This window comes from Symphodus melops, assembly GCF_947650265.1.
Source record: "Symphodus melops genome assembly, chromosome: 1".
Classification (NCBI taxonomy): Eukaryota; Metazoa; Chordata; class Actinopteri; order Labriformes; family Labridae; genus Symphodus; species Symphodus melops.
The window spans coordinates 30,778,158-30,794,016 of NC_136691.1; the positions used below are offsets into that span (position 1 = coordinate 30,778,158).

Genomic DNA, 15,859 nt, shown 5'->3' on the forward strand with positions numbered 1-15,859 from the left:
CAGCGGTGTGAGTGAATGGGATGATGATGGAGTCTTTACCCAGCAGCCATCAGTGTGTGAGTGTGTAACATCCCTGTAACATCAGGTGTGTTGTATGACAGACAGAGCAGAGAGGAAAAGAGGAGGACTATAGAAGAGGAGCGTTACTGGGCTTGTGATCAAGCAGACTGTGTGTTTGCATTATGCTGCTGGAGCTTGTACATGGGCACACATAGGGAACCTGGTGGCGTGGTGTTAACAAAGTTAAAGAGAAGCCAAACTGTTGTAAAGGTGGACTCACCTTCACGTTGGATGACACGTCCTTACAGAAAAACGACAGAACAAAGTAGAGGACGGATCAACTGAGGAAGCTTGTTGTCAGGAGAACAACACAAGTCGGACACAAGGGGAGTCTCACACAACATTACACATTCCAAAATAAAGCTGTGAGAGGCAGAGGGGATTATGGGATTTAGAGTTCTTCAGAGTGGAAGTCTGGGAAGAGGAGGACCAGCATCGAGCTGTGTAATCCATACTGTGCTGTTCTTGTTGGAGTTAAGACCTGACGGGGATCTGTTTGTTATAACAGTGCATCTAAACGTGTCTGTCATCCTTCCTCCTCTTTGCTTACCTTGGTCTCTGTGCGCCGCGTGGTGCCATCATCAGAGGTGACCACGGAGACATGGGAGGTGGGGGTGCCTGGGTCCTCCTCTATGGTGACCGTCTCCTCCACCATCTCCTGCGGCTCCTGCATCAGGCCCAGGGACGTGGCGTTGCTGGGGCTCTGCTCCTGCACACAGACGGGAGGGAGAAGTTAGATTACACACAATAAAGCGGAACACAGCGTGGAGCAAAATCAGCGCAGCATCCAGGTAATCTCTCATTAAATACACTACATGAAGAAACTTTAATCGAGCCACAGCAGCAACAAATCCCATTAGAATCCAGCCGAGAAAAAACCGAGCATGAATAAAGAACGATGACGGGTTTTAAACAGAACGCCACCCGCAACATGTGAAAACACATGAATCATGGAGGAGAACAGCGTTAAAACTGTGACAACGAGACGGATGAATAAAGATAGATGATGTGGATCTGAGATACGAGGGATCAACAGGATCATCCCTCTGAGTTTAGACACAGAGGGAAGCTGCGTGGACGAGGACTCTGACACACAGATGAGTAGATTAATGAGATGAACCTTCTGTGTTCTGCAAACGAACACATGAAGAACTGTTGCACACAGATATCATTCATTAGAAATGGACCAACCTAGTTTTTCTTTTATTTGTTGGGTAATTACATTACCTCAATTTAAAATCTTATTATTTAAAATCTTGTCTTGCCATGACAGACACATTATTTTTATCGTTGCCGTGGAAACACAAGATGCTACATCAAAGGCCGCTGCATCAGGAAGTGTGCTGCTTTAATGAAAAGGTTGTGTAGACTCGGACACATCAGCTCGTCTCTGAACATTTTCTCTTCCTCAGGTCGATGCAGAGAACTTGTTTCTTTGGGGGTTCAGGGGGAGAAGCAGAGAGAATCACTCCCGTGATTCCCCGCCTGCATCTTTTGCATCATGGATTGAGAGCCTCCTGGTTTAAGTATTGTTGTTGTTGTTGTTGCTTTACATTATGTGTTCAAGAGTTGCACTTTACTCTACTGCAAATCTCATGATTAAATAATGCAAACTAAACAACCGTAAACTAAAACATGATTTTGTAAGGTGTAAAAATGTCTTTATGTTTTCGGACCGTCAGACTGATAGACTTGTCTGAATCCTCTAATCAGGTCTATCAGGTCATACGAGGACACACAAACATCCTCCATGATTTCCAAATGTCTCAGGACGAGTCGGCTCCACAGAACATCCAGAGCAGCACTTGATATGCAACCTGTGTAAGCTCAGTCTTTACAAAGCCTTTGTAGTGCAGCACACGAGAAAAAAAGAAGAGATGGAGCTTTCTTGTTTGTTTGTAGTCCTGACAGAGTATGATTTATTTGCCCTTAATATTATATCCAAACACTGCAATGCAGGGAAGCTAGAAACTCCTCACCTCTCGAGACTTCAAATTGAGTTAAAGCTTCTTTCAAGGTAAGGAAGAAACGCCTGGAGGACTGTTTTTGATTCATTTTTCATTGGGAAGCCAAACACAAGAGTCCAGTGCTGGGGGATGAACCACCAGCTGACCCTGTGTGTGTGTCTGAAACATGTGCTTCCTGCTGCATTTCTTGCTGATGGAACGTGATATGAGTGTGTGGACAGAGGTGCACCGCCCTGGCGTGGCTTGCCACTGTGCGTGCATGTGACAAAATTACAGCTCTCGTGATGGAGAAGGGAAGGAAGGCATTTGAGGGGCAATCATCGATAACCAAAACAGCACGGAGCCAAGAGAGGGAGAGGAAATCGAAAGTAATGGGGAGGGCAGAGAGGGAGGAGGAGGATGTGAAGTGGAAAGTAGAGTTTTTTCTTTTCCACGGGGGAAAAGGAGGCAGGCTCCTTTCTTACTGCTGCAGCTGACCTTAAAGATTTTCTTCAGGATGTTTGGCATGCCTTTCCTATTGTGTTTACTTCCTGTTTCTTTAACTGTGGTCTGTGTGTGTGTGTGTGTGTGTGTGTGTGTGTGTGTGTGTGTGTGTGTGTCTGTGTGTGTGTGTGTGTGTGTGTGTGTGTGTGTGTGTGTGTGTGTGTGTGTGTGTATGTGTGTGTGTTTTGTCATAAATGTGACAAAACACCAACTGAATTAATCTCAGACTGCAGTTTTTCATTCATCTTAATCAGAAAGCAAACATCAAAGCTTGGAAGAGCTAAATATGTCCTCCAGTGTCCTCGGTATCATCTTTACGGATGTTTCATAATCCAGCTCAAATACTTAACTGTAAAAAAATACTTTTTCTCCCTCCAATTATCCCAAGCTGGAGACAGAGAGGGTCAAGGCCAAGGAAGGAGCTGGAGTTTTAGTGTTGTCCTCCTCATCCTGAAAGACACTAACAAGTGAGCAGTGGGCTCTCATTGATTGGACGGCTCCGGCCTCCACTGTCTCACGCTTCAAAGCACCGTTCTCATTGGTCCAACGTAGCTACGAGAGGGGGGTTACATTCACACACTGATGGTAGAGGCTGCTGCAGAGTAAAGAGTCCATCAGTATTAACTCATCCATTCATACACATTCACACACTGATGGTAGAGGCTGCTGCAGAGTAAAGAGTCCATCAGTATTAACTCATCCAATTCATATACATTCACACACTGATGGTAGAGGCTGCTGCAGAGTAAAGAGTCCATCAGTATTAACTCATCCATTCATACACATTCACACACTGATGGTAGAGGCTGCTGTTTAAAGAGTCCAGGATGAACTCATCCATTCAAGCACTGCAGATGACGCAGTTGAAGCAACTTAGTGTCGATTTTCCCACCAAAGGATGTTTTGGTATATTGCTGCAGGAGCTGGGGATCGAACCCCGACCTTTGAGCTAGGACATTATGCTACCACTGATCCACAGCCGCCCCAATAGACTGGTATAGTAAGGACGTATTTTTGTAGGCCAACCCCAAAAAATGGCGCCGGTGGTTCCTACGAAAATTTGTCTATGGGATTTTTGCGTTTGATTTTGGATCATTGCAGAAAATAAGCTCTGTGTCAAACACACGTTTCTTGTTGTTTTGTTCAGCGGGATAATCTTTACAGATGAACATCATTTATATGAAGTTTGAAGAGTTAATGCAGCCCAGAGAAGTAAAAAGCTAACGTTATGCTACAAGCTAACTACACCGTGGTCGGTTTGCAATGACGTCACGACCGTTAAGCTTCATCGATCTAATCAGCGGATTTAACAAGATAGCTAAACGTTAGCTTAATAAGTTGTTTATTAACCTAATATTTACAAGAGCTCTGAAAAACATGACTAGAGGCTGTAAGGAGGATTAGGGAGAGAGTTCCCGGCGTGATGACGTTTAATGTCTGTGACAACCACTGTAGTTTCAGTTAGCTACTCGTTAGCAACCGCCGTTTAAAGTTCACGTAAAAACTTTAGAATTCACAAGTGGGGTCTTAGCTAACGTAGTTTAGCTAACAAAACGTCAACATCTCTTCAGCTTGTGTTAACCACAGACCTTATTTCAGGCGTCTAAACACAAACACATTCAAAATCCACATTGACTTTTAGAGTTAGGAACCCATGGAGCTAAAATGCTAACTAACTTCCTGGTTTTCGGATTCAAAACTACACCCGTCTATAGTGCTTTAACTCTTTGAAAATTCATATAATTTGATACATCACATCGTAACGCTTGTTTTTTCACAATTCAAACTGATTGTTCCAGTCCCAATGACAACCCTACCTTCCACCACCAGCCTCTACAGCCTGCTGAAAACAAGAGCTTTGGGTGCTTCAAAAATCTCCTTGAGCAACACCCAACAAAATGAGAACTTTCTCTATGTACCTGCTCCACTCAATCCAGTAACTTGGAATCAATTAACTCTCTGAACTGAGCTGAGTTAGATCATTACACTCGGAGAAACGCTCCCAAGTCTCATTATTGGGGTTAATGACTGAGAGGGCTATCAGCTGCGTAGAAAGAGACACAGTTATTTACACAAAACCAAATTCTGAGCTCAGGGAGCGGTATCATTGAAGACTGACCTCAGGCTAAACAGCTGAACTCCACTGGGAAGGCCCGAAAATGTTATTCAGGAAAGGTCAGTTCTGATTGGTTGCCTTTAATCAACATTCTTGTTCTGCTTAATTACAAATGTGAACTGCCTTCCTAACTTGGCACCCAGTGCTGGAAACAATGGAAAATGACTTATTTGCCAAGTGTCAGAGTGTGTACAGGGGTTTAAAGGTCACATATTTAAAAAATCAGCTCTTTGAAGGCTCAGTGGTAAAATGATGTCGACACACAGTCGGACAACAACATGTTGTAAAAGCAGCAGCATCACAAAGCAGACCAGGAGAATGCAGGGATCCTCAGAGGCTCCATGACAAACCATTCCCGCTCGTCTCCGAGTAAGAGTGGACTCAACAGTAGAGCCCCTGAATAAATGATTAAAAGGCGTCTGGCCCGTGGGCTGGCAAGGTCTGTTGGTCCCCCAAGGAGTATTGTGAATGGAGGAGACTCAGGAAAGCATTACCTTTTAGTCAAGGGCAGAGAGAAGTGGAGCACAGCACGTTACTGACGGATGAATGATAAAGTAATGGAGGGGTACGAGAGAGAATGCAGAAAAGGAGGGGAGGATTCTTATTGGCCAGAAGACTGGACATGTGCATTTTGGAAAAGTATCTCAATCATTTGGATCAGGAGACGACGGGACCTACCGGAGACATGTCTACCTTGGAGCAGCTCTGTGGGACAGCTTGCCATGAAAGAGTGCAAGTGTTTGTGTCAGCCAGAGTCAAACATGGCAGACCAATAAGAGCACAGAAAGAACAAAGGAAAAACACAAGCTTACCAAAGCCAATCAAGCCTGTCTGTCGAGGACCAGGTTTGTCAGGAGACAAGAACCCGCCTTAGGGTTCCTGATCCACAGGAAAGAACAAAACCACGTCCCCTTAAAAGCTCTGCCAAGAGCTGGACCCCACTTCTGATGAGGACACAAGAGCTTTGAAAAGCTTTGCCAGTTGCATCCCTGTGCTCAGCCAGGGTAGCAGACAGGCGACAGACAGGCAGGGATTTGGATACCAGGATGGTCCAAGGATTTGTTCAAGCTGCACTTTAGTCTGTTTGGTGAGAGTGGCCGTGACTAGCTGTGTAAGAAAAGGGCTAAACGGGCTCACTCCTGACTGAAAGGGGTTTGCACTGTGCAGTCTGTGTACTCTATAACTTTGTTAGAAGTGGCATTATTTGATTTCACCACTTCATGAACAACCTGTCCTTGTTAGTCAGGGTAATTACTGGACATGCCAGTGGGGAGTTAACTAACAGGTAGTAAGATATAATCTCTCTAACGTGCATGTGCCGTCACGCTGGCCTCACTAATCACATAAAGGGGTTAAGTCATGGGTTAATCATCATTATACTCACACCGAGCCCTGGCAGCACATCACCCCAGCATGCCACCCGCTCATAATGAGATCCTGAATCGACTACAAACCACTCCTCCGACCTCCTGCACCCACGCGCCATGTCCCCTAACCTCCGCTCTCTGACACTGTCCTGCTGTCCAAACCACACAGCAGGCTCGGCCTCCATGGAGGAAGCCCCTCACCTCCCCTGAGATATCTGCAATGCCCCATCTTTGGACTCATTCAACAGACCTGCCAAACGCTGCCTCTCCATCCTTTCCCAACCTTTCTCACTTTTATTCCTGTTTCCTTTTGTGTTGGGTCCATCCACCACGTAGAGCGCCGCTGGGTCCGTTGAAAGGTACTTTTTGGGGAAACTCTGTCCCACACTTTGGGAAGCATTGGATCATGCAAGGAAACATGGCTGCTTAAGAATGACTAATGTGAAGAAAAGGAGGCGGGCGGAGGATGGAGACAAAGAGCCACCAATCCACAGCCATTTATCATCTGTTCAATAAGCTGCTCAGTGTTGACTGATGAAGGAGAGATACAACGATGGGAAAGAAGAGACGGCCTGTCCTTCTCGCGGGGACAGAATCTCATTAGGTCCCAGTTGGATCTCCTCAGCAGGTTCAGGACTCAGGAGGGACTGTTGACTTCAGTGTTTGTGTTAGTGAGAAGGTAAAGTTTGGTTTTACTACATTCTGACCCTCCACATATTGGAAAAGACGTTTCGAATTGAAGGTGATCATCTATGTGAGCCCAGCTGGACATTTATGTTGTTATTCAAACATATACAAACACAGTGTTTCCAGTGCAGACCTCCCGCTGTCTTTTTATTATCAGTATGTTCAGCTCTTTTTAACTTGAAGGCGAGTTTCTTGGTCAGTACCACCTGAGCTTCTGAATTATGAACATACTGACATGTAAAACGTTTATTGTCCATCACACAAAGGCCCTGTTAATAAATGTTTAGTGACGTCCAAGCACACGATGACGGACACACCACTCAGCCAGTCCACAGGTTGTCTTTTCTCTTGCATGTGTCCTGTTGTCATTAAATCTGTCTCAGGCCCCGTTTACACGGAGACGCTGTGACAGAGACGCATCGATTCAAACTACAGACCGTCTACACGGCAGGTCTCTGAGTGAAAACCATGTAGTTCTCACGCCCGGCCAGTAGTGGGCAGGTGAACTTTGCAACGCGACACGCAGTACAACCACTTCCTCCACAACATCCTCCTCAGCGGCTAGTTCTCCCAGGTCTTACCTAAACGCTGCGTATGGTCGCCCTGCGCTCGGGTAAAGGTTGAACTGTTTGTCGTTCACATGGCTGCGATACGCGCCCCCCCCCCCCCGTATCAGTTTCACTCCACCCTGGAGGTCGAATTCAAAAGCTTGCGTTTTCATCCCATACTCAACTGTTTCGTCTTACTGTCACAGTCTTACTGAACACAGTGGGAGGGGCTCTGGCCTTTCTTTCAGGATGAGACAACAGAAGCTGTCAGCTCGCCACCTGGTCATGTGCACCGCCGTGATCAGAGTCACCTTCCTCCTTCACACACACACACAGGAACAAATGAAAACACAACATGCTCAGTCTCAGACTGACCCCTGTGCAGTGACTAACAGGATTTCACTCCGGAGACATGCCAGTAATCATTACATGGCTCTTACACAATTAATCCTCGAGCAAAGATCGCTCGGCTAACCTTGGGTCGTCCAATTTCCCATCAGCCCCTTCTGTTTCTACCACCTGCCCTCTCGGCGGCTACTACACACTGCAGAATCACATGATGCAGTTGAAAGCGAATTAGAGGGAAAGAGGGAGCATGTGAGAGTTTAATGCACGAGGCTGACCTGATGATGGAAAAACAAATGTGTGTGAACCAGCCGTGTGATCCAAACATTTCGCAAAAGCAAGACTCATGAGGAGGCAGGAGGGAAGTCGAGAGGAGGAAGGAGACCTGTGGAGGGTGACAATGTGTGGCAAAGGCCCAAATCAGCACACGCTGCCTCGGTAAGAAATCAAAAGGGGAGGCTTTCAGTCTCATCGGTAACCAAAAAGGCAGGCGTCACTCCACTTTCAGCCGGACTGATCGTTAGCTGTGTGAGTGTAGGGGCTTGATGTTGGTGTATTTTTGAGTACACGTGTGTGCTTCAGCTTTAGAAATATTTCCCTTTTAGGGCTAAAACACAAACAAATATCCGTACGGGTGAGGGCCAAAACCCTGATGATGCAGCTGGGAATGATGGGACCTTAATCTCTCCCTCTCCGTCGACTGATCCGGGGCCAAATCTGGGCTTCTCTCCTCTCTCTCATCTTTGTCACGCTTGGCCTCCTGGTTTCAGACGCCTTCATCATCTCCCTCCCTCCCGATTCCTGCTTTTTTCTACCCTTTCCCTGAAGGCCCCCCCCCCCCCCCCCGTCATCATCCGTCTACGTGCCCTTTTGTTCCTTTGCACCAGTGCCAAGACAAAACTGGAGTTAGCCAGACGGCTTCACTGGCTCAGAGGCCACCTGCAGGCCTCCAGACAAACCGCCCAGGCTAAAGAAAACCACTGCTGAAGCTTATCACGGCAGAGCATCAACACAATGTGTCACAGGAAAACCTCGACTTCACAACTAATGGAGATCCCAGCTCGCCCCGAGGCGACATCTTACATCTCCTTAACCTTAATCCATCTGAAAGGTTTGATGCATGGTTCATCCTCTTGGCTTATGTCCTACTGGTGCCATCAACGACACGCTGAACATACCACACGTGTTTTCTTCTGACGGCTTGAAGTTACATTCGGGTCATATATGCAGAAAGACGCTGTTAGCAGAGAAGTCATTGTGGCATGCAGCCGCTCAGGCAGCAGGAGGAGAAACAGATTCAGAGAAGTAGCAGTTTGAGGATAAAAACAAGCAGAAGAGGAAAAAGGAGGAGAAACCACATGAAGCGTCTGGAGAGGAAACAGGGCGGCTTGTAGGGGGGTCAGCACTCATGGCCAGGGTTTGACTGTTTGGACAGAGAGCGTGAGCCCGGGAGGATCCAGCACTGTAGAGGCAGATTAGCAGGAGCCGGCCCGTGGACTGCTGGAGTGAAGGGTAGCTGGGTTTGTGGGGTTTCTGAGGGCTTGGTTGTTTTTGTAGAGCCCCTCCTCTCAGCCTGTGGATCACTGTCAGCATGACTTTGTTAGAAGACTGGTGAATGGAGTGCAGGGGGGGGGGGGGGGACTGTTGGTGAGACCAGCTTTGCCAGCAGCTCAGTTCATGTGAGGTCTACTGAAGATTTAGGGAAAGGGAGACATATGCTCCACTTCCCGTCAGGCTAGCGGAGCGACACTTATTGTCCCCCTAACACCATTTCTCCAAAAACTGTCTGCATGTGGAGCCGCAGGGTCTCCCCGATGAACAGAAAAGACCCCCGCCTCCTTCTGGGTCTCTTGTGTAGAAAACAGTGAAGCCTGGGGCAGTTATAATGAGGACTGCTAACAGGCTTAGCAGGGTGCTAACAATGTTTTGAGAAAGACACTGGATTGGTGGGTTTGGATACCAACACTGTTCCTGTCCTGTTTTCTCCTGTGCTCCCAACAGACCAGGAAGTTTGAATTATTAGTAGTTTTGGGTCTTAAGCCACTCCCGCCTGTCCGTCAGCTTAGCCCCGCCCCCAAACTAAAATGAACTCTTCGTATGAGCTTGTTAAACGTATACTGTGACTCTCCTTTTGGTGCAGTCCTGGAACATCATGTGTAACGGGCTTGTGCTTCACTTATATTGTTGTCTTCATTGACTCGACTGTGCAGCACTGGAGTCTGACTCAACTTTCCCCAAGGGGGGAAATCAAGTTGATCAGATTGTCGTATTGTACCGTACTGAACCACATGGATGCATTGTTTGTGCTTTTCAGACAAACCCTGTTTGATGAACCAACCAGCCTCAAGTGGACACTCCAGGAACTGCATTTGTTTTGTCCTTCAGACCTGTTCTAACAAAGCCTTTGGGCTTCATTCTGACTAAACATCAGACTGGTGTTACCTGCTGACGCTACATTAGATAGAAGGCCAATACTGTCGCATGTGTTGTATCCTAAAGAGTCTACTGAATATATTTCAGCAGCAGGACAGGATGTCATGAAAACAGACAGTTAAGAGAAGCTGACTGGTTTAAGTCCTTTTCCAAAGCCGTCCTGTGAATGTGTTGGGCTGAATTACGGCTGATTGATTTACGATCAAACTGTGTAAACGTCTACACTTCTGCTCTGGGACTGAAAGAGGTGAGGCTGCATTCAGTCTGGCGGGGACATTTAAGAGCAAATTAAACTACTCGTCATCTTGACAGGAGACCCACACAACCTTCTGCAGGAGTCCCAGAACCCCCAAGGCCCCCTCGAGAACCAAAAAAGGCAACGCAGCCGTAGATAAGACTGGCAGAGCTAATGCAGTCCATCACAATAAGTGTGACTGCTTTTCAAATATGCACTCAGTCAAAAATGATTAAACACCCTTTGGGGATGTTTTTACGGCCTTGTGCCAACCGCCTGCTAAAGGATTAGGCTCATTTTAGTGGGCGATGGCGTGGCGTCAGAGCCAGAGGCGGAGGACAAAGCACGAGAACCCGGCGATGGAGGACTTCCCGCCAATTTAGCGCTAACCTTCAGCGGGCTGTGAGATACGGCTGTGTCTCAGAAACATCTATCACAGCCCACCTTCCTTTATTTACTGTTCTCTCTCTGTCAGGTGATCTGTGTGTGTGTGTGTGTGTGTGTGTTTATCACACTATGATAGCTTCCTTACACAGTGCTACAGGCCTGACTCTAGGCTGCACTGATGTCACTGGCTACCTGTGCACTCTGCAGCATGGTCACTTCAGCTCGGCGGTAAAGCCTGACTGTCAGACCTCAGATGTGAAGACTGAGGGTCGACCAGAGTTCACAGACATCGTGTCCTCCACATCACTCCCAGACAAAGTCTGAGCCGCCTCTCATCTCAGCGTTAAAAGTTAAAAACACTCAGGCTGGAGTTTGCACAAAGAGCTTTTTACCCGACACGGTTCATGACGGAGGAAGAGAGCGGGCCACCTCATATTTCCCTCCGCCTCTGAAGGAGCTGAACTGGGCTTAATTGGATGTGAACAGGATCTGCATTGGTTTGCTGCTGATGACATTGTGTTGCAGTTAAGATTTCTAATCAGAAATTAATGGTGCCCCGAAAAACAACAGCTCATTTACAAGCTAATGGAAACACGTCTACCTGATTTCCTGTGAATATTAAGTGGGGGATAAACATGCAGAGAGACGGGAGACGAGGGCCTCCTTTTGGTGCGGTGAGACTGAGTGTGTGTGTGTGTGTGTGTGTGTGTGTGTGTGTGTGTGTATGTGTGTGTGTGCGTTATAGGCTAAGTGAGTGAGAGAGCCTTTTGAGCTTACTTTCAAAGCTGCGAGCTGATCATGAATATTTAATCATCTGAATTACAGTTTGGTTACTGGGTCTTTTTGCATTCTGAACAAGCTGAGAGGGTTCTTTGTGGAGTATGAGCCGCGTGGTTTGTTGGAAGAATCGTAACGATATCTGCGTGCTGAATCATCAGGGAGTTGATATTTTGCATGAAAAGGCGCCTTCTGCAAATGAAGGCAGAGCGAGCGCTTTCTGTTTGTTTGTTGTTGTTTTAGTTGTTGTGTAGTGGGCGGGCTAACTTTGAGTCTCCCGTTCTAAAAGAGTCCGTGTTGAATTGAAGAAAGGGGGAGTTTTTGTTTTTTCATCTTTCAGCGCGTTGGCAGCGCTCACATTTTATTTGGGCATCGTGCACTATTCATGCTCGGGGTGTGTGTTGTGCTGCTCTGCAGGTGGTTGGGAGGAAGAGGAGGATGCAGATGAAATATGGATTATCTCCTCTCAGTGTCTGGCTAAGCCGCACTTTGCTGGCACCGCTGCTTTTCAGTGTAGCTCCCCTCCCACTCAGCCAGCTGCAGGCCTAGCATCTGTCTGCTAACACCCCCCCCCCCCCCCCCCCCCAGGCTTTAATCAACCAAATACACACACACCCCCCTGCATCAGCTGCGGCTGTTCAGAGCTTTCGGTACAACAGGAAGTGCTGACTCTGGTATTCAGTAAACAGGATCTTGACCCAAAATAGCCGTTAGCAAGAAGAGGAGCTGTGACTGTCCTATTAAGACGATGATTGGTGGTTTAGAGGACAGATATCATCCAGTCTCCACTGAAGACATGATGACTCCCTGCAGGAAGGGAAACTTTACCCAACCCGTTAGGGACCTCAGGGAGGTCTGCTCCAATCCTGAATCCCCGCCTGCAGCTCCACGGGGTCTTCTCATTCGCTCAGCCCGGCTGCTGAATACTAAGAAGTCTCTGTACATGGTGACTTCAAAGAAACCAGAAAGAACCGGTCCAGAAAGAACCAGTCAAGAAAGAACCAGTCTAGAGAGAACCGGTCCAGAAAGAACCAGTCCAGAAAGAACCAGTCCAGAGAGAACCGGTCCAGAAAGAACCAGTCCAGAGAAAACCGGTCCAGAAAGAACCAGTCCATAAAGAACCAGTCCAGAGAGAACCGGTCCAGAAAGTACCAGTCCAGAGAGAACCGGTCCAGAAAGAACCAGTCCAGAAAGAACCAGTCCAGAAAGAACCAGTCCAGCAGCACCCTGATCGCCCCCCGTAACATGCAGTCAGTGAGTTCATGATCAGGTTCCGTGTCCATCCCAAAAAACTGCTGTGAAATGTTGGATAATTACAGACTGAACTCTGGGAAGCATTAAATCAAAGGGTTAAGATAATCCTGGATTACTGTTGGCTCATTTAAATCCTTGCTCTGAATCTAACAGCCAATCAGCCATCGGCTCGTCACTAAGAGAGATGTGCACGACGAGCCGACTCGATCATCGATGAGCACGCCTCCACATGTAACGTCTCTGCCTTAAAACATCTAGAAGAACTACCTCCAGCGGTGCCCTGGCAGCCCGCTCAGTTTGGCGTGGACAGCAGCCTTCAGCATGTCTCGTTAACCGGCAGACAGACGAAGGTCAGTGTCAGGTCATAACGCGACAATAACTTCTTCCACAAGTTGGCAGAGTCACATGACTGAATGAGAGATGCTAACACAAACTGTTGCTCAGCTTGCAACAGTTGGAGGAGGTCCGGGGACCCCTTTGAGCTAGATCCACAACGCAGGTCTTCTAACCCAGGAGGACACGGGTCACCTCCAGTCATCCCTGACCTCTCCTCCCACTTCCTGTGGACTTCCCAGGGTCCATGAGCAGGCTGTGATAAACATGATGGACGCATGTCTGTGTGTGTGTGTGTGTGTGTGTGTGTGTGTGTGTGTTTACTTTCATCACGAGGAGTAGAGCTGTGAGGTCATCAACAACAAACTCCCCATCCCCGCTGTCATGGAGCGAGAGGCGGGGTTACACCCTGACCTGGTCTCCAGCCAATCACAGGGCTGACAACCAGAGACACTCACACCTTCAGGTACTTCAGAGTCAGATCATTCCGATCATGCTTCAGTTCAGTGTTGTGATCCATTGTCTCTGAACTCAGAGGAAGCCAGCCAGATAGAGTTAGCAAGTTAGCAAGCTAGTTATGAACTCTGTATGCAGTCTGAGAGCTCCTCACACCGTCCTGCAGCCGGGGGCAGAGACCCACACCTGGACGCTTAGCTCCACTGTTACCCTGGAAGGAGCCGCTCTGTGTGTGTGTGTGTGTGTGTGTGTGTGTGTGTGTGTGTGTGTGTGGATGCCTTTGGAGAGCAGAGGCCCAGGCTCCGGCCCACACAGAGAGAGGGGGGTCCTGGAGGGGGGCCGGCCTCTGTGTGAAGGCTTAAAATAGAGTTCAGGGTGTGTGTGTGTGTGTGTGTGTGTGTGTGTGGGGGGGGGGGATGCAACATTAGTTGTGGTTGGAGCATCTACAAGGCTCAGACGGCAGAATGAAGCCGGATCACGCTGGATGATGTTCAGGTACAGCAGCTCTTTGAAGCCAGAGGATTTTACTGCAGACGTTTACAGGCTGAGAGTCTTCAGAGTAATTCTTCCCTGTAAGACCGACGTGTTTATGGCTATTAGAAGAGTGCTAAAATGTTCACGAGCTGTAGAACGTCATTTACAGCAGAGTTGGACAGATATCTCAGTTATTGGCTAACACTCTCATGTTCTCTCTCACTACATATTTGTGTCAGCAGCAGCCAAACAGGAGGACAATTCTCCCTGCTATCACACACACACACACACACACACACACACACACACACACACACACACACACACACACACACACACACACACACACACACACACACACACACACACACACACACACACACACACACACACACACACACACACACACACACACACACACACACACACACACACCACTGGCACACTACTTTTATTTGCGAGAGTGAAAAACATTTACTGGACAGTAACAGCCTTTTCCAATAATCCTCCTGGAGAAAGAGCTTTAGGCAGCCAGCTCGGAAAGCAAAGCTAAGGCACACAAAGTGAAATATAACCACGGGGCTTTTTGTCAGCTTTACAGCGCTCAGAAAACAGGCCGATATGCACGCTCTCTCCAAAGGTCCACAGTCAGCGGTCAACAGCATCCTGTGCTCCTCCTCTTCCTCTGTGTCTCTGCAGGAGGATGAACATCACACACAAAGGTGACACAAACAGCCCCCCACTCACATCTTGTGTTCAACAGGTCAAAACAAGAAGAGCATGACGGACTGTCTCTGAGTGAAGAAGGACCACGAATCTACGTGGTCAACTGAACAAAGGAAACAACTGGTGTCTGCAGACATGCTTCCATACTCATTGTTAAGAAATGAAAGAACCACTGAAATGCCCCTTAAAGAGTGGCAATTTTAAACAATGTAAATGTCTCCATTCTGTTTTTTATGCCTTATTGGAGAGACCGGACAGAGAGAGAGGGAGGGGGGGGTGACATGCTGGAAGGGGGTCATGGGTGGGATTCGAACCCAGGCTCGCTTCACAGACTACAGCCTGTGTAAACTGAACTGTAGTTTATTTAAAAGTTAGTCACAGCAGGGTTCCTGTGCACTGGCTCTGCAGAATCTTTGCTGTGCATGCAGCTCCTGTATCAGAACCTGTGTGTGTTGGACGACAGCAGACACTGAAGTGTCTGAGCCTCAGCCTCTCAGTGCGGCTGGCAGAGCTGCAGCTCTATCCTCACAAGGCAATTTCAGCAAATCAATAAGAAACACAACAATTACTCCTCATCTCATTCAGGACTCTGGATGCACCCTCATTTAATTAGACTGAAATTCTGACTGAGACAAAGAGAGACAAGACTGAGCCATAAGCATTGCATGCCAGAGATAGCAGACAGGCACCATGCACTAACTAAATGAACACTCCTTCTTATTCTGAATCAACTTGTGTTTTTCTCTTCAGCTGCAGCAGATTTTTATCTAACCACCAAACTGCTGGCTGGAATGCCCCAGTCATAGTGAATATTTCATATGGAACCTGTTGTTGTCCGCCCCACTGGGGCCTCAGCAAACGGCCCAACGACAGACCAAACACTGGACTGGATTCCACGGACCAAAGCCCATTAGTCCACTGGCCTCGGGAAGGAACTCGGCAATATCTGAAAATGATGAAAACCACTTCTCAGGCCAGTGACGCGGTGAACAAAGACTGAGGAGGGCTGATATCTGCTCGACCTGCAGAAAGTAGCAAACAGGGAACAGACTGTTCTAGATGAAACTGTACGCAACACCACCGCAAATATTTCTCCACACTCGGGGAAGAAAACGATGACTCGCACAGTTTACATCCAACTCCCTGTGTCATGTAAAAAGTAGCCAACAAACCCACAAAGCCCTGAAGGCCTCAAAGACACAACGTCTCAT

The 15,859-nt window shown here is 47.7% G+C and overlaps 1 protein-coding gene across 9 annotated transcripts in view; it reads right to left on the bottom strand.

Annotated features, from left to right (window-relative positions):
- The window catches only part of arvcfb (ARVCF delta catenin family member b), a 117,190-nt gene that overhangs the window by 68,802 nt on the left and 32,529 nt on the right, over positions 1–15,859 (bottom strand). For 7 of the 9 annotated variants that reach the window (XM_079363700.1, XM_079363699.1, XM_079363695.1 and 4 more), the window contains exons 2-3: positions 611–769; positions 281–301 (exon numbers count right to left, since the gene is read on the bottom strand). In XM_079363700.1, the coding sequence (XP_079219826.1) occupies positions 281–301; positions 611–769 (180 nt within the window). The remainder of the gene's footprint in view (positions 1–280; positions 302–610; positions 770–15,859) is intronic. The other 2 variants (XM_079363697.1, XM_079363696.1) reach the window with 1 other exon arrangement.